The sequence below is a fragment of the Echiichthys vipera genome, assembly GCF_963691815.1.
Source record: "Echiichthys vipera genome assembly, chromosome: X".
NCBI classification, from domain to species: domain Eukaryota; kingdom Metazoa; phylum Chordata; class Actinopteri; order Perciformes; family Trachinidae; genus Echiichthys; species Echiichthys vipera.
The window spans coordinates 31,073,229-31,092,331 of NC_139825.1; the positions used below are offsets into that span (position 1 = coordinate 31,073,229).

General features: G+C 40.6%; 1 protein-coding gene across 1 annotated transcript; it reads right to left on the reverse strand.

Moving 5' to 3' along the window:
* Positions 1–7: 7 nt before the first annotated feature.
* pusl1 (pseudouridine synthase like 1) lies at positions 8–18,948 on the reverse strand (the record flags this gene model as incomplete). Its single annotated transcript, XM_083939602.1, has 8 exons — positions 8–72; positions 371–533; positions 816–870; positions 10,084–10,254; positions 12,191–12,340; positions 17,293–17,480; positions 18,731–18,791; positions 18,893–18,948. The coding sequence occupies 8 exons, from the start codon at positions 18,946–18,948 to the stop codon at positions 8–10; spliced, it is 909 nt and encodes a 302-aa protein (XP_083795728.1).
* Positions 18,949–19,103: the final 155 nt, after the last annotated feature.

Consider the following 19,103-nt stretch of genomic DNA (forward strand, 5'->3'; position numbering starts at 1 on the left):
AGTAGAGTTAATCCTCTGCGTTTCCACTGGAGATAAATTGCTTCTCTGATGTCTGTTGTGAAAACTGCAGGTCTGAGGAGGCGAAGAAGAAGAAATCTTAATATGCTTAATAAATCACATCTAAATTCAATCACCACAGTAGTGAAGGTGTGAACTTCCAACTACACATTGTGTTTTGCAGGCTAAGCTGATAAGTCAATTGAAATATAATTGGCATGTATTTTGATCATAGAATTGTTTTAGCTTTTCTGTTTAGCAAACTTACCAAACATTTGGAGCAAACGAAGCCACTGAGCAAATATGTTGTTTTTATAATTGATAAATTGTAATAGGATGTCACATTTGATAAGGAGTCAGTCAGCCTCCTCACCTGTCTGTCTGTAGTCCACCCTGGTGAGGAAGAGGCCACAGGCCGGAGCAACCAGGCCCTGTGGGTAGGCATAAGTGTCCCGAGCCTCCAGTATCTCCTGCAGCTGAGGCACTGACAGCTTCCCCTGGCCTACAGCCACCAGGGCCCCTGTCATCCTCCGCACCTGGAGCACAGAGCCAAAGCAGCCATTTTAAATTAAAACTACTGAAACATCGCAAAACTCAACTTTATGTAAAGCACTTTGTAAACAATTTTAGACTAAAATAGTAGATTTAAAGTTATTTATCTTAGAAATTTGAATGGTCCCTTTGATGCTGAATTAGTCTTACGTATGAGCCATATTTTTTTTTAGTCTTTGCCAGCAGATGGTGCTACTTACTTACATTTACAAACTTTTACAGATTTATGATTTTAAACTGACTACAGACAATAAGAGGAAACGGACCTGCTTATAAAGAAAAGATCTGCTTCTAAAAGTCAGCTCCCAGAATGGTATCTCTCTGGGGAAGAAGAAAAAAAAGTGTTAAATTTATATATATGAACAACACACACACACACACACACCATAACCATATCTTGAATGGTAGTCAGATGTAATATAGCACTACTCAGTCAAACATAAGAGCAAAAATATATACAAGAAGTGTGGATCATAATGACGCCTATTGAAAATCTGTATAAATGTACTTCATCAGACCTAACCATGTTCTGAAAGTATTCGTGTTATTCGTTTGAGTTGAAAAGGACTCCTGTCTCTTGATCATTCTATTTTTAGACGTTCCTCCCCATTATCTCTCTTTTGTGGACAGAGGTGGAGGCTGACGCTCATTCACGCTCATGCCAGATATCAGATAGAAACCAGTCCTCTCCTCGTGCACAGTTATGTTTAAATGTAACATGGATGGATGGATACGCTACTGCAGCTTAGTCCCAACACTTTTCTTGTTATTAATTGCAACATTAAAGTCACAACAGCCCTTTTCTCCACAAAATTGACTGACTTTATGTTTGGTAGAGGAAAGAGTGAACTGAGCAAACAGGCACATGAAGAATTTGGTCAAATGCAAATTTGACTCGGCGTGTGCTGTCTGATAATATTTGACATGTAAGGAGCGCAGAGACACATTTATACAGCAGGGCTGTCAGCCCATGGACTGGTGATGGACAGTATCTTTATATGGACAGACCAAGGCTTTATCACATGTTGCAAACACACCTGTGCATGTACTAATTTCTTGACATGGTAATGAATGAACAACATAATGATGTAACCAAGGCCTCCCATTTATACACAAATATTTATATTTTACTATTTTCTGACAAGCTGACAGGATTAAAGTCGTAGTTGGCAACATTTGTTTGATCGTATTCATTGAAGCCAACACTGTGCTCAAATAGAACAACATAAATCATCCGGTTTTAGAAAAAAATGTGCCTCTATGTGCACCGAGAGCTTGTTGTTTGTTTTGCCACAATCCACGGCGCCCATATTATCCTCTCCACTCACACATGTTACAGTCACAAGCACAAGCCTCAAGCTAGTCATACATTCGCTAAATGACGACCTAAATCCGACCTCCGTGTTGTGTGTACTACTTGCTGTTTATCAATGAGAGAAGAGACGGTCGCGTTCACAGGAATCTGGTGCACATGCACTGACGAGCACTCGATGGGAGGGCACGGAGTAGCTCTGTGGTAGTGGGGGAGGGGCGCAAGAGTTTTAAACATTTGAAATTAGAGTCAACTCGACCTGCCGGACTTGCCGACTGCACTTTAATCAATTTCTTTATAGACAGAAAAATTATGTTCAGCTATTGTGATAACTGAATTGTTTAAGTAATTCATAGAGCAACAGGATATGAGGCTGCAGTCGCTATGTGAGACATAGGAACGGGAATGTTTCTATGCTCCTGAGTCCAATGTTCCCCAGCTTAATATCCTCTTCGTATAACACATTAAATAGACTTTTCAAAGGGTTTTTATGTTCTCATTTTATCTAGGTCAAATATTCAATGTATGTTTCCCTGGGTCAATATGCTGTTAAACCTCTGCCCTCAGACTTTTTTCTTGACTTTAGACATTGATTTCTCTACAGTGGCTGAGAGAGTTTTTACCAATTAAACTGTTTTTGAAACATCTTTCTCTCTTTGTTCATTTGCAATTTGAATTGAGAAGATCGCCCTTACCAATCATTTACAAAACTCAACACAAGGCTTGACTAGGTCCTTGGGAACATATAGGGATGACCCATCAGGAACACTGGTGCTTTGTTATCATGGACATGCTAACGTGAGCTAACACATGCGAATATGCTCACAATTACATTGCTAAAATGGGGATGCAGGTATAATGTAGTGTGCAACATGCTAAGATTAACTAATTATCACTAAACACAGGGTAAAGCTGAGTCTGACAGGAATGTCATCAGTTAGACCACCAAAGTCAGATGGGTCCACCCTCTGGGGACCATGAACGTCTGTACCAAAATACCATGACAATCTGTTTGAAAGTTGTTGATATATTTCAGTGTTAACCAAACAAAATGGTAGACATCACCTTGGGGCTATCGTCACTGTGACTGGCCTTTTTCTCTCCTTTTAAAATCTTTTTAATTGTTCGAACACTAAATCCATTAACTAAACGTGAAAATAATCGCAATTTGGAGCCTTAGAAAGAAAGAAAGACATTCAAGGGAGAGAAGTGTTTCATATAGTGAAAGGCAAGTATGGGACGCTTTCTTTAAATTGGACAACTGAACAGAATTTTCTTTTTACCTGCAATACTGTACAGATATATCGTATACCCAAACATTCCCCCTTCATCCTGCTTGTACTTTTTTTTTTTCCCCCAGTTAGCAGCAGATTAAATTTACAACAACCAGAAGTGAACACCCACTTAATGTACTGTGTGGCCAACAGAGTTCTGAAATGAAGTACTGTTCACTTATTCATGACAATGAGATGAAAAACATCCAATTATTTCCATGTCGATGTTTACTTTTCCAACAATTCACTGCTCAGTTCCTTCTCATTTTATCACTGTTACTTAGAAAAGAGACCCATATTAAAAACAAATAAACACACAGCTCAATTGCAGGCTTTCATTCATGGTCATTCTGTAGACAGTAAAAGAGGAAACAGACACACTTTGGTGCAATGTTACAGATCTGTAATCCTGACGCTCACAGCTTGTTAATGAACCATATGCGTCGGGGGTTAAGGGCTACGTGAGATTTATGCTGAAAACTACTAACATTCTGCCCATATCCATATTGTGCACCATATTTTTGACCGAAACATGGCTGCGTCCCGAAGAATATGTTAGCCTAAATGAATCCACTCCTCCCAGTCATATTAATACTCATATTCCTCGAGGCAGTGGTCGATGAGGAGGCGTTGCAGCTATTTATGACTCAGGCCTAGTAATAAACCCTAAACCTAAACTAAATTATAATTCATTTGAAAGTCTTGTTCTTAGTCTTTCACATTCAACCTGGAAAACTGTGCAGCCAATTATATTTGTTATAGTGTACCGTGCTCCTGGTCCGTACTCTGAATTTCGGTCTGAATTCTCAGAGTTTCTCCCAAATTTAGTCCTTAAATCTGACAAAGTAATAATTGTAGGAGATTTTAATATTCATGTGGACAGCGATAATAATAGTCTCAGTATCGCGTTTATCTCTCTATTAGATTCGATTGGTTTTAGTCAGAGTGTACATAAACCTACTCACTGTTTTAATCACACCCTCGACCTTGTTTTGGTTTATGGAGTGGAAATTAATGACTTAATAGTCTTTCCACAGAATCCTATTTTATCAGACCATTATTTAATAACTTTTGAATTTAAATTACAGGACTACTCACCTCTGGGTAAAAGTGTCTAAACTAGATGTTTATCTGATAGTGCTATAACTAAATTTAAGGAATCGATTCCATCTGCATTTACTTTAATGCCTTATTCTAATATTCAAGATTCCTGCACTAACGTTAGTTTCTCTGAAATTGATCACTTTGTTGACAGTGTTGCAGGCTCACTACGAACAACACTCAACTCTGTTGCTCCTTTAAAAAAGAAGATAATGAAACAGAGGAAGTTGGCTCCATGGTATAACTCACAGACCTGTGAATCAAAACAAATATCGCGAAAGTTGGAAAGTAAATGGCGCTCCACTAGACTGGAGGAATCTCACTTAGTTTGGCAAGAAAGTCTTAAAACCTATAGGAAGGACCTCCGTAATGCCAGAGCAGCCTATTACTCATCCTTAATAGAGGAGAATAATAACAATCCTAGATTTCTTTTCAGCACTGTAGCCAGGCCGACAGAGAGCCACAGCTCTATTGAGCCATGTATTCCTATAACCCTCAGTAGTAACGACTTCATGACCTTCTTTAATGACAAAATTATAACTATTAGGGACAAAAACAACTCGCTTGGCACCAATTTTTCATCAAACCAAGGAACCTTAGAAACTGTACGACCTGATATATTCTTGGACTGCTTTTCCACAGTCGACCTTAACAAATGAACCTCTACTATTTACGCCTCAAAACCTTCTACTTGTCTCCTAGACTCTATTCCAACTAGGTTACTTAAAGAAGTGTTACCTTTAGTTAGCACTCCTGGATTAGATATGATTAACATGTCTTTATCAGCAGGTTATGTACCACAGTCTTTTAAAGTAGCTGTAATTAAACCACTTCTTAAAAAGCCCAGTCTTGATCCTGAGGTACTAGCCAACTATAGACCTATATCTAACCTGACTTTTCTCTCTAAAATCCTCAAGAAATTAGTTGCCAATCAGTTGTGTGACTTTAATGTGTTATTTGAGGACTTCCAGTCAGGATTTAGAGCGAATCATAGCACCGAGACAGCACTGGTGAAAATTACTAACGACCTTCTAATAGCTTCAGACAAAGGACTTGTCTCTGTACTTGTTTTACTAGATCTTAGTGCTGTATTCGACACTATTGACCATCACATCCTGATACAGAGACTGGAGCATCTAATTGGCATTAAATGAGCCGCACTGAGCTGGTTTAAGTCATATTTATCATATAGATCTCAGTTTGTACATGTTAACTACAAATCCTCCATGCACACTAAAGTCAGGCACAGAGTGCTGCAGGGTTCTGTCCTTGGACCGATTCTTTTCACCTTATATATGCTTCCCTTAGGAAATATTATAAGGAAGCACTCCATAAATTTTCATTGTTATGCTGATGATACACAATTATATTTGTCGATCAAACCAGAAGAAACCCAACAGTTAGATAAACTTCAAATGTGCATTAAGAAAATAAAAAGCTGGATAACCTGCAAATTTCTGATGTTAAACTCAGATAAAACTGAAGTTATTGTACTTGGCCCCAAAGGCCTCCGAAACTCAATAGCTTAAGATATTGTTTGTGGGCGGACTCACACTGTCCTCCCGGACCGAGACCCGGACTTTAGGGTACTTGTCCCCTCTCCCTCCCCCCCCCCGCGCCCCAGCCCCGTTTGTACTCACACTACCAGGGCCTCGGCCAATGCTTCTTGCTGTCCATACGCCATCACGCCGTAACACGTCACACGCATTGATCGCTTGTGTGTGGCTTTGTTTACAAATCTTTCCATAAACCTCGGAGTTTTTGTGCGTCTTGTCGACTGTTTTTGAATATTTTCATCCGACCAAATCTGCAGTAAACACTCCACCTCCGCATCACACCAACGTGAACATTTCACCGCCATTGTTGTTGTTGTTAAATGTCCGCGCATGGTCCGTCCTTCTATTTACATGTCCGAACAGGCGCACATAACGCTACTGCCGTAGGGCTCGTGCTCGTGCTCGTACACGTGCGCACGCTCGTGTTCGTACATGTGCAAACGGCTCCGCTAAAGCCCACCTATTTCAAGCGGGCCGTGGAGGGCCAGCTGGCCCCAGTTGAGCGCGGAGCGGGTGCACTCACACTACTTAAAGGTACTAGACTTTAGCTGAAAAACCGGTTTTGGCCGCGGCCAAAAGGATAGTGTGATCACGCTCTGTTACTCTGGATGATGTTGCGTTGTCTTCCAGCACCACAGTTAGGAATCTGGGTGTTATTTTTGACCAGGATATGTCCTTTCGATTCTCACATAAAACTAAGGACAAGGACTGCATATTTTCACCTGCGTAATATTGCGAAAATTAGGAACATTGTGTCTCAGAAAGATGCAGAAAAACTAGTCCATGCATTTGTTACTTCTTGGCTGGACTATTGCAAGTCCTTATTATCAGGCTGCTCCAATAAGTCTGTTAAGGGCGCGCTCACACTATCCTCCCGGACCGAGACCCGGACTTTAGGGTACTTGTCCCCCCTCCCTCTCCCCCCCGCGCCCCAGCCCCGTTTGTACTCACACTACCTGGGCCTCGGCCAATACTTCTTGCTGTCCATACGCCTTCAAGCCGTAACACGTCACACGCATTGATCGCGTGTGTGTGGCTTTGTTTACAAATCTTTCCACAGACCTCAGAGTTTTTGTGCGTCTTGTCGACTTTTTTTGAATATTTTCATCCGACCAAATCTGCAGTAAACACTCCACCTCCGCATCACACCAACATGAACCTTTCCCCACCATTGTTGTTGTTGTTAAATGTCCGCGCATGGTCCGTCCTTCTATTTACATGTCCGAACAGGCGGACATAACGCTACTGCCGTAGGGCTCGTGCGCGTGCGCGTGCACGTGCGCACGCTCGTGCTCGTACATGTGCAAACGGCTCCGCTAAAGCCCACCTCTTTCAAGCGGGCCGTGGCGGCCCAGCTGGCCCCAGTTGAGCGCGGAGCGGGTGCGCTCACACTACTTAAAGGTACTAGACTTTAGCTGAAAAACCGGTTTTGGCCGCGGCCAAAAGGATAGTGTGATCACGCCCTAAGAGTCTCCAGTTGGTCCAAAATGCTGCAGCTTTAGCTCAACTAAAACAAATAGAAGAGAACATATTTCTCCTGTTTTAGCTTCTTTGCACTGGCTACCTGTAAAATCTAGAATAGAATTTAAAATCCTTCTCCTTACGTACAAAGCTCTTATTGGTCAGGCCCCGTCGTATCTTAAAGAGCTCATAGTACCGTATTACCCGACTAGATCTCTGCGCTCTGAGAATGGCTACTCGTCGTTCCTAGAGTCTCCAAAAGTAGAAGTGGAGGCAGAGCCTTCAGCTACCAAGCTCCTCTCCTGTGGAACCAACTCCCAAGTGTTATTCGGGAGGCAGACACTGTCCCCTTATTTAAGAGTAAACTTAAAACGTTCCCTTTTGATAAAGCTTACAGCTAGGGCTTACGATAAGACTTTATTCTGCTTAATTATGCTGCTATAGGCCTAGTCTGCCGGGGGATAATACTTTTCCTGATACTCTGAGCTTCTCTCCTCTCTGTCTGTACCATTCATGTCTCATCAATGCAGGTTACTAATTCAGCTTCTTCCCCGGAGTTGTTTGTGCTTTGTCATCTCGCAGGTCTCTGCTGATCGTGGTGGTGCCTGCTGCCGTGGTCCTACATGATGCTTCCTGCTGCTATTATCACTGTTACTCATATATACTATCACTAGTTTAATAAACTATAAAATTTGTAGCTGTATCGTAGCTGCTATTGCCACTACTCATCATTGATCATGTTTGCCACCATAATTATTATCATTTTCATATTCTGTCACCTTAGCTGTGCTTGTTTCTACTATTCTGTTGTATTAACTGTCTTAACATATACGTCATATTCACATCACTATAAATATTATTATAGTTACTGTTAGGCTTTGCTTGCATCTCTGGAAGTGTGTCTGTCTGTCTTTGTCTCTCTCTGTCCATCTGTGTGTCTTTTTTATCTTTCTCTCTCCTTTTCTTCCTCCCCAACTGGTCAAGACAGATGTCCGTCCTCCACAGAGCTGGGTCTGTCTGATGTTCCTGCCTGTTAAAGGGAAGGTTTTCGTTGCCACCGTTCTCTACAGGGGAATTGTTGGGTCTGTGTAAATCATAAATAAGTCATTGAGTGTGGTCTTTACCTACTCTGTAAAGTGTCCTGAGATAACTTTTGTTAGGATTCGACACTATAAATAAAATTGAATTGAATTGAATTATTTTCAGGGCAAATAATCAATTCTCATGGTAATGGTATTTGGCATGCAGAGTGACCCCTGTGGCCATAATCTCCGAAAGCCCAAATGGCCCTCTCTCTTTTTTTCCCTCCAATTTGTAATAATCAGTTCCCGTATGTTACTGCTAACTCCACTGTTGGCCTGAGGACGCCGCAGAAGGCCACGTGCTTTTTCTGTGACAGAATGCCACTTTTGATTTAACCAGGAATATTCCCATTGAGATTTAAAATCTCTTTTCCAAGGGAGTCCTGGCCAAGACAGCAGCATAAACATACAAATTTCACATTTAAAACCAAAACAACACACAACTAAACATGACACACAACTAAACATGATAAATCAATAAAATAAAACAACATTAAAAATTAAAAAAAAGCTGATCAGTGCTTAGAGACAGTACATGTGCAAATTGTAATCAAAGGTCCTTAATCCTGCTTTTGAAATGGCCCATACTGATGAGGGATTCCAGTTTGAAATGATCCTGTAGTTTATTCCAAGATAAAGGTGCTAAATATTTAAAAGCCCTCTCACCACACACGGTGTTGGTTCGAGGAATATTGAACATAAGGCTGCTGCAGCGAGGGGTGCAGGTTCTGGTGTTTCTAGGAGCCAGTAGAGAACACAGATAGGATGGAAGTTGATGTAAAATAGCCGTATAAAGAAACACAGACCAATGCTCCATTCTACGGCTGTGTAATGAAGATAGTCCAACTTTCTCATACAGAGTACAATGGTGTGTTCGGAAACCGGAATCAGAGATGAACGGTAGAGCAGCATTGTACACAGAATCCAGCATTTTTAAAGATGACGTATTTGCGTGCATGTACAAAATATCACCGCGGTCAATAACGGATAAAAGAATGGTTTGGAGGATTTTTTTTCTAGCACTAAAAGAAAACAACATTTATTTCTATACAAAAAACCCAACTTCACTCTGAGTTTTTTAATAAGGCACTCAATATGGTATTTAAAAGGAAAAGCCCAGATATTTATAGGTTGAGACTTTCTCAATCACCTTATTATTGAGAGTAACAATCTTTACATTTGTCTGACATACAACTGTCTTAAGTCTTGAGAAGCAGATCATTTTAGTTTTATCAACATTTAATACAAGTCTCAATCCACAAAGATTTTTCTGAACTACATTAAAGGCAGATTGAAGGTCTTTAATTGCAATTTCTAAAGAGTAGGCAGAGCTATGAATAATGCTGTCATCTGCATGAAAATGAAATTTTGTATTTGTGACATTACTACACAAATTATTAATGAAGATAGTAAATAAAATAGGTCCCAAAATGGACCCTTGGGGGACACCATTTTGTATAGTCATGAAGTCAGAAAATAAACGCTTGGACACATTGTGTCTGACATTGGGAAGTGAAGCCTCCTCCTTATTTATATCTATGACATTATATCTTTTATGTCTTTACATCTTTATAAGGCAAGATGTCAATGTCATATTTATATATATATTTACAACCTGTCCCAAAGTCTGCCCAAAGTGGACACAACAATGTATGCAGCTTCAATGTGAGTTTACATCAATGCTTTTTTTTTTTTTTTACTTTGCTAGGAGCCAAATTGATCAGTATACCTGAATTAAACCGGCCTACCTGTGGAAGTGCGCATGTGCGAACGAGCTTCCTGGCTGGATGCTGGCTACATCAAGAGTCCTCACAGGGCTTTTTAAATGGATGTCGGAGTTCACAGCTCTGAAGCTGCTGAAGTCCTGAGTCCCAACGAGCAGTGCGGCAGCCTCGCGCATGGCTTCTACATCCAGCTTTCTGATGAGAGACAGAAACAGGAGACAAATAAATGCTAGATTTTCTATAGATGTCAAGATCAGGCAGCTGAGGTAAAAACAGACTTCTTAAATCAACTTTTGCATGCTCATTGTGATATTGCAATTCGACCTGAAAGTGACCTCGCTGAAGAGTGAGGTCAAGCGGCTGGGATGCAGTGTACACATTAAGTACGACGGCTTTTCAGACCTCCATCTTTCTGCTTTCAATATAGAATATTTTATTGGTTGACTTATATAATATGAACTTTTCTGACACAGAATGCAATGGGAGCGATCGGAGCATGTTGACGACCGGCTAATTTGAGGGGGAGAGACTGAAAGTGGGCCGGTTCTTAGGCTCTGTCTCAAGCTTCTGTCACAGAGAGCGAGAAAGACACAGTGAGCAGGGGAATGGAGGAGTGTGCTGTCTGACTCATTAATTAAAATCTCAATGCACCAATTTAAAATCTTGAACATGACAGTCATGAATGAAGATGTGGTGGAGCGCTGCAAAAGATGACGGTTGACGTATTTTTGTGCTAAGTGTCTGGTTTAAAAGAAATGCTCGATCCATCCCAGATCAAGTCAGTCTGCAGTTTATCCTCTCATAACTTTTAAGGGAAAGTTGGAAAATGGAACAGAGCTGAGCAAAAAGTAACAATTGGCTGACAATTGAAGTATCAATATGGATTATTACACCGCTTTGTTAAATACTTGATTCTGATTGGTCAATTACGGCATTCTGCCGTTGCATGCGTTTCTGATCATCAGCTCTATATTCTCATAGGCTCTCCCTCTGATTAAATCAATATTTTGTGTCAAATTATAGATTTCTTTAGCAAGTAGCTTTGTAATAAGCAGGATAATGTAGAAAAAGCAGGTCATTATTGCAAATGAGTGTCACCCAGTTGGGGTTCAATACACCAAATTCCCAAATAAATCCCAAAGACAAAGGAGAAATTAGAAAAATAAGAGATTGCTTACATCATGCAATTAATCTTTCATGCAGACTGAATTTTAAAACACAAACTGATTATTCCCTTGTTCTATGAAATGCAAGATATATTCAACATTGAAACGAATAGTGGAGATTCATTATATTTTTTGCAGTGGGAGAGACGGGGGTGTGTAATGACGAGGGAGAGGCAGATCAAAGAGAGAACAGCGAGATGCTGCTGAGGCAGAGACGTTGAGGGCTTGATGGACGACATGGATGCTGTAAATGAGAGAAGGGATAAAAAATAAAAAAAAATAAAAAAACTGAGACACCAGAGAGAGAAACAAGAGAGCGAAGGAAAAAAAAGTGTAGTGGAGAGAAGGAGAATGGTGGGAGAGGGAAAAGAGAGAGTGAAAAATACCAACAGTCAGGGTAATGTGCGTGGGTGTTGTTCTGCATGTGTATAAGCCTGCAGCTTATCTTGCCCTACTTTTCCTAAAAAAAAAAAAGTGGAGAGAGGAACAGACAAATGCTCCTACGTACACTGAACACTGAAATGCGTTTCTTCACGCTCCCTCCTTCCAATCACGGCGAAACGAACATCGTCTAAGCTATGAAGCCCTCGCAATTTCATCTGCTTCTTTTTCTTTTTCTGTACTCTGTCCATCCGCATCCCCTTCTCTTTTCTCTCTTCTCCTTTGTTTGTTTTTGAGATGTCAGCTTGATAAAACACTTTGTTTGACTGGCCCTAATATGCAGTGCCGGCGTGGCACGTGTGGATTATTCATGTGTTTAACGTGCCATTGTTTCTGCAAGGCTTGGCATGATCTTATTGAGGGTGTGTCTGAGTGTGTGTGTGTCTGGACCTACTTGTTACTTTGAGTCTGAGCTTGATCTTTTGTATTGCTTAAGGGGAAATCATCTAACACAAAGATGAAGGATGAAAAAACAGATGAGTGAATGAAGGGAGGCGCGGTGCATATACGAGGGGATAACTCACGTGTCCCAGAGCTTCCAGCAGAGATCGTGGTCTGTGAGAGGAAGCGGAGTTTGACGGGGCATTCCCAGGGCTATCCGGTAGATGTACGTCCGAGACTCGGCGCGGAAACGTGCATGGAAATCATCGGGCACGCGGTGGGCACAGGTGACCCTGACAAAGTGACAAAATAGTTGGGAGTGAAAGCTGACATCCATTCAGGCCTGAAAAGTAGGAAATTTGAGCTCTACTGTACATCACAGAAAGTAATATTAAACATTTAGAGTAGACTTCAACTAAACAAGCACACATCCTTCCTTAGATCAAAGCAGTCCCCAAAGATACTACAAGATGTTAATACTTTCATTCTTGTACCACCAGTAAGAAAAACTGTTCACAAGACATTGTTCAAAATGCCAGCATTGCAGCTTTTTAGACAAAAGCACACCCATTGTCAGAGCGCTGCCAAGAACCCTGAAGAGCCAAGCACTAATGCTCACACAGTTATAGCATTACAACAGACCCAGAGGCTGGAGCTCTTTGATGTGACTCCAGCCAGGGCAAGGCTAACAGGACACTTCCTGTGCGTGAGAGACACAAGGGAGGGGATGGATCGTGTTATAACTCTAATATCAGTCAGACAAAATTTGCTTTTATAAAAATCAACCAGCATATGGATCGATGTATGAGCGTGTGTGACATCTTGATGTAGACTGAAGAATGCAGCTGGCAGTTCTGCACATAGAATTGAACATTGTCTTCTTGGCTGGTGCCATCAACATACTGGCAGCTTTTATGGAAATCTATTATTTCTGATAATTCATTCAAACAGAGCAAACTGGGCTTTTTCAGGAGGGGGGGCTAAAGGGAAAGGAAATAAAACTGACAGAATGTGAGTACAAGTATATTCAGACAGACGGTTTGAGAAAAATAATGAGCTTTTCAACGTTAAAGCATGTAAACATGTTATAGTAGAACCCCAAAATACAAATATGACCCTGAAAATGAGCATGATATCTCCCCTGTATATTTATATATATATATAAATATATATATATATATAAATATATATTCGCTTTGAACAGGAATATATATATATATATGTGTGTGTGTGTGTATGTATATGTTACATAACCTCTGGGCTTCCAAGTCAGGGAGAGAAGGATCTGTGTTGCTGTTGTTTTTTTCTTTTTAAATGGTCTGAGCAATATAACATAAAACTATTGTCGTTAACTGGCTGGTTTCAACATCATTCTTCACATTCTTCATGGCTGATGAAAAAAATAAAATGCCACACAGAGATGTTTTATACAGTAATAATAGTGACAAGTGGGGAAACTTTGATGCTTACATCTGTAAAGTGAAAGAACAAAGAGATGCAGCCAGCTGTGCCACTGTGACTCTGACCACACGAACCACGCTAGGCCCCTGTAGTGTTTGTCCACACATGCCTGTACATGTGCAAAGAGTATGCATTTGTGCATTCATGTGTGTTGTGTGTTAGAGAAAGCGGGAGGTGACGAGTGGCTGGAGCCTGTTAGCATGTATGAGTATAAGGAACTATGAGAACAATGTTGGAACATACCGCGTGTATACTGTGTGTGTGTGTGTGTGTGTGTGTGTGTGTGTGTGTGTGTGTGTGTGTGTGTGTGTGTGTGTGTGTGTGTGTGTGTGTGAGTGTGTGTGTGTGTGTGTGTGTGCCGGTGCACAGAAACTAGGTTACGTTTCCAGGGGAGGAGATTGGGGTGCGACACGTGGCAGAGGAAACCCTTGCGTCTGCCTTCAGCGCCTGCTCCGATGTGAAGTGACAGCCTTTTTGCCTGGCCCCCAAACCACACACACAAACACACAAACACACACACACACACACACACACACACACACACACACACACACACACACACACACACACACACACACACACACACACACACACACACACACACACACACACACACACACACACACACACACACACACACACACACACACACACACACACACACACACACACACACACACACACAATTTTCATAAGCAGTGTACAAAGCATCGTCTCACACATTTGGGAACTGGGGCATTGTTTGGCATGGCACCATTTTGCTACTCAGCAGTTTCCCCTTATGGGAAAAGGGCCGCTCATTTAAAGCTAATTGAGGCCCTTTTTTCCGCAGCAGCACAGCAGATGAGTGAAACCCTGATTTCTTTTTTCCTTTTTTTTTTACAGTGTGCAAATCTAGTATAAATCTTGCTTCGGCACTCAATCTCAGGAGGCAGCAGACTGGTGCTACGAGCCGTGAGCTTAATTCTTATTGTAGCTGTAACAAAAACTCTCTTCGTCCATCCCAGGAAGATGTGAGCAGACGGCGTGGGTTGCCAGATCTGACGTTAAGTGTTTTTTATGAAAGATCAATCTGAACATAGGGGTGTGTGTCTGAACAATGTGTCTGAACTAGTGGTTGAATATGTTATATATAAGGTATAGGTTTGGAGGCCATAAATAATTTATAATAACAATAATCACTCTGCTTTATGAAGTCACTGAGAAGAAGAAGTTTGTTTATACTGAATATTTCTCAGGTTTTAATTTCTAATCAAGATGGTAATTTCCATTGAGCTAGATGAGTGTATCTGTGTGTGTGTGTGTGTGTGTGTGTGTGTGTGTGTGTGTGTGTGTGTGTGTGTGTGTGTGTGTGTGTGTGTGTGTGTCTGTGTCTGTGTCTGTGTCTGTGTGTCTGTGTGTCTGTGTTTGTTTATTAATGGATGCTATAGACAAAAAAGCAGAGCAGGGATAATCCTTTCTAACCTTCACTCTGCAGGTTTAGGGATTAGCGAAGAGCTGGGAGGTTCCCTTTTCCCTCCTCTCCTCTCTGTCTGTCTGTGTTCCAAACGGCTCGTTCTTTTTCACACTCTCACTCCTCCGTCTTAATTCAGTCTGCGTCAAAATCTGTTTGGTGCTCATACCTTGTCTTTCCTCAGCTCTTTATCCCCTAGTATCTGCACCTCTATCCATCTTTCCTTCGCCATTCCTTTTTTTCCCTCCTCTTTCAGACAGAAAAGCTGCTGTCTGAATATCAGAACATACCACGGAGGTCTAAACCAAAGTGAAGTCATAAAAAGTGATTATAACGCAACACTGTGTAATGAAGGGATTAAAAAGAGGAGGTGACGAAAAAGCACGTGGAGAAAAGCAAAAGGAGAAGATGGGACACCGACAACCGGGAATCTAGAAAACTTCCATTCAACTTGTGCTGCTCTTTAACTCCAAACGCACGGGTGAAGTTGTGGCATCACATCAAAGCTGCAGAAACACAGATCTACTTCTCCACAAAACAATTCTCTCGCCACAGTTTGCACAAGAGTGCTGGATAAATATAAGATTACTATTATTAGATAGTGCTTCTTGTTGCTGCTCATGGGGGAATTGTTGGGTCTCATAAGTGGTCTTGACCTTCTCTATATGTAAAGTCTCTTGTTATGATTTGGCACTATAAATACAATTGAATTGAATTATTTAGTGTGAAGTTACTTTACCACACTGCTTACAGAAATAAGAGCATTTTGAAAAACTGATCATGAGTAAAATGGATACATCAACCAAATAACTTTGAACTATGATACTGACATTTTATGGCAACAATAGTATACATACCTTTTTACTCCTCTGTCTAAGATTTTCAGTCTTTTGTTCCTCTTTCGTCAGATGTTCCTCTGATCTCACACGAGGGAGGAAGGTTTTGTTCAGAACTTAAGAACTTAACCTTTGTGTAGTGTTAGTTTCTCCCCCCTTACTTTGGTGTTCCCGGTCAAATTTGACTTTAACTGCTCTTTCATTAACACAAAAACCATCGATCATCACCAAATTTTATTTAACTCCCCTTTAAGCTGTAAACAATGTCTCAGACTACTGGTTTACATGAATAACTGCAGTGAATATACAAAGAATAGACACAGAAATTGTAACTCAACGTCAGCATAACAAAAGAAATGGTCTTTGGCTCCCCACAACCCCACCACTCCACCATCACTAACAATTAAACAGTAGAGACAGTAGACCATTTCAAATACCTTGGACTCAAAATTGACATCCACAAAAAAGGAAACCAGAGACTGTCAGCAGTGCGCAAACTGAAAGGACATAATTTTGCCCCCCACCTACCCCTACTACTGTACACCAGCATTGTTCAACTGCTGTACTGTATCTACTGTACTGTTCCACATGTTTCTTCAATATGCTCACAGAAAAAAATGCAATAGACTCACTCAGATAACTAATACTGCAAATCTACAGGAACTAAACAACAAGGCCATCACATGTATCGCTCATGAAATAACCCTGGACATTACTCACCCACTCAAGAGCTACTTCTCACTCTTACCCTCTGGCAGGAGGAATAGTTCTATGAGCAGCAACAAAGCCTGTTTAAGCAGAAGCCTGATCCCCCTCAAACATCCAAATAATCAACAAAACAAACCTCACAGATAAATGTATGCAACAATGTATCCCATGTGTCTCCGATGTACCTCCAATTGTATAACTGTGTGTGTGTGTTTGCTTTCTGGAATATGTATGTGCTTTATTTTTTCATGTGCCACAAAAAGCCGGCGAAAAAAAGAAAGAAGAAGTACAAATGACTGTGAAAAAAAATTCCCTAAGAGGACAACTAACTAACTAAGTAACTAATTAACTAACTAACTAACTTCAAATCAGGGTTTCACTCATCTGCTGTGCTACTTCGGAAAAAAGGCCCTCAATTAGCTTTAAATGAGCGGCCCTTTTCCCATAAGGGAAACTCCTGAGTAGCAAAATGGTGCCATGCCAAACAATGCCCCAGTGCCCAAATGTGTGAGACGATGCTTTGTACACTGCTTATGAAAATTATATGTGTGTGTGTGTTTGTGTTGGTTTTGATTTGTGGTTATGTGTTATCTGATGAACACAATCTAGGGTCACCCATTCATTTCCTACTGGTGGTATAAGTGAGATTGCCAGGTCTTCTTTTATTTGTATTTTTTAGATAAAGCAGGTGGAGGTGGTATTTAGATACTGTGAAATGATCAAAACTCTTAATCCGCAGAGAAATACACAGAAATGTCACTCATTGTGTGTCTCAGTGACGACTCACCTGATGTGCTCTGCTTTGAGGTAGAAATTAAGAGCCTCGACCAGAACGTCTTCAGTAAATGGCGGCTTATCGCCCTTACGCTGGAGGTCGAAGTGGGCGGAGTTAGAGAAGGCATGGACACCTTGGTCTGTCCTGCTGGACACTGACAGAGACACTGGGTTGAGCGGTTTCAGTCTTCTTACTGCATCCTGTACACAAACCGAGAGAACATCAGCGAACATCAGCTGTGGGCCGTTATATTGTAAAAACTTGTGCGTGTGCGTGACTTTTTTCCCTAACATTTTTACACTCTTCTTGCCTTCATTGGAAATATAGTATAAGATGGGCAGTAAGGGAGAGAGTGATGCCACAGGGATCAACAACATGCACACTGATGAACTGAATCTGCTCTATGAAACACACCACTGCCACTATAACATAAAACACATCACTAGCACCAGTCTGCAGCCTCAAGTGATCATACAGTTGAATCAACAACAACTAAACATTATATCCTTCATGAAGGAAGGATCTATTGCAGGACTGTTGTTGCGTGTGGATTGCATTTGATTCTGCCAGGTTTACAGTATCTAATAGTCAGTCACACAACACTTGACATGGTAGCTGCACAACCTGCTTTGTTATGTCTTGTTATCCACAAGATAAACTTGTTATCCACATGATAAACGATAACCTGGGGTGGGAGAAGTACTCAGAGCTTTTACTTAAGTATAAGTAGTTAGACAACACTGTAGAAAAACTATGTTACAAGTAAAAGAGTCCCGCATTCAAAATGTTACTTATGTAAAAGTACAAAAGTATTAGCATCAAAATTTCCTTTAAGTATAAAAAGTTAAAATACTCATTATGCAGAATGGCCCATTTAAGAATATTATATTTAGATTATAAATATTGATAGATTCATGTAAATATCACTTTAATGTGGCAGCTGATAAAGGTGGGGCTAACTGTATTTACTTTATAGACTGCTGTGTAGCTTGATCTATAAAAATATGTTGTTTCATTTGCTGATAATATTTTGTATAAATCAGAATCAGAATCTGTAAAGTAACTAGTAACTAAAGTTGACAGATAAATGTAGTGCTGTAAAAAGTCTAATATTGTACCTGAATTGTAGTGGAGTAGAAGTTTAAAGTAGATTAAAACGGAATTACTCGAGTATAGTACAAATACCTTAAGTACAGAACTTGAGTAAATGTACTTAGTTACTTTCCATCACTGACGACAGCCAAATAATACTATTTAATAATATACTATACTATACCATAATATAATACACTATACTACAGTATAATATAATATACGACCATACCATAGTTTGTTTTCTGGATCGCAAGACTATAACTGGGGTTGGAAAGAAGAGAGGAAAGAGACCATGAGAGAGATCATGTAAAGGAGGTCACGTGGAGGACACGATAATATAAACAGTAAAACTTACCTCCAAGTGATCCTGCACCCCTTTCTTGTCCAGCGTAGTTGGAGACACTTTCATTGCACCACTGCAGAAATAATCGAATAATAAATAGGCTGAATAATAATAATAATAATACTAATAATGATAATAACACACCTTAAGGAAAGTGTATCCAATATGATCTACCTGTATTTTGTTCCAATGTATTGGAAATGGATGAGGTAACGTGCCCGGTTGTGCATGATAATCTCTAAATGTCACACTTCGTGGTCATATTGTATTTAAGTCCTTTTTTAGGACTTGTGGCGTAGACACCGTCTATGGTTGGTGAAGGGGACCGGGATTCAGTGAGGGAAGACTTTTAAAAACCCTTGGTGAGGAACTCGCGTGTTCAGGC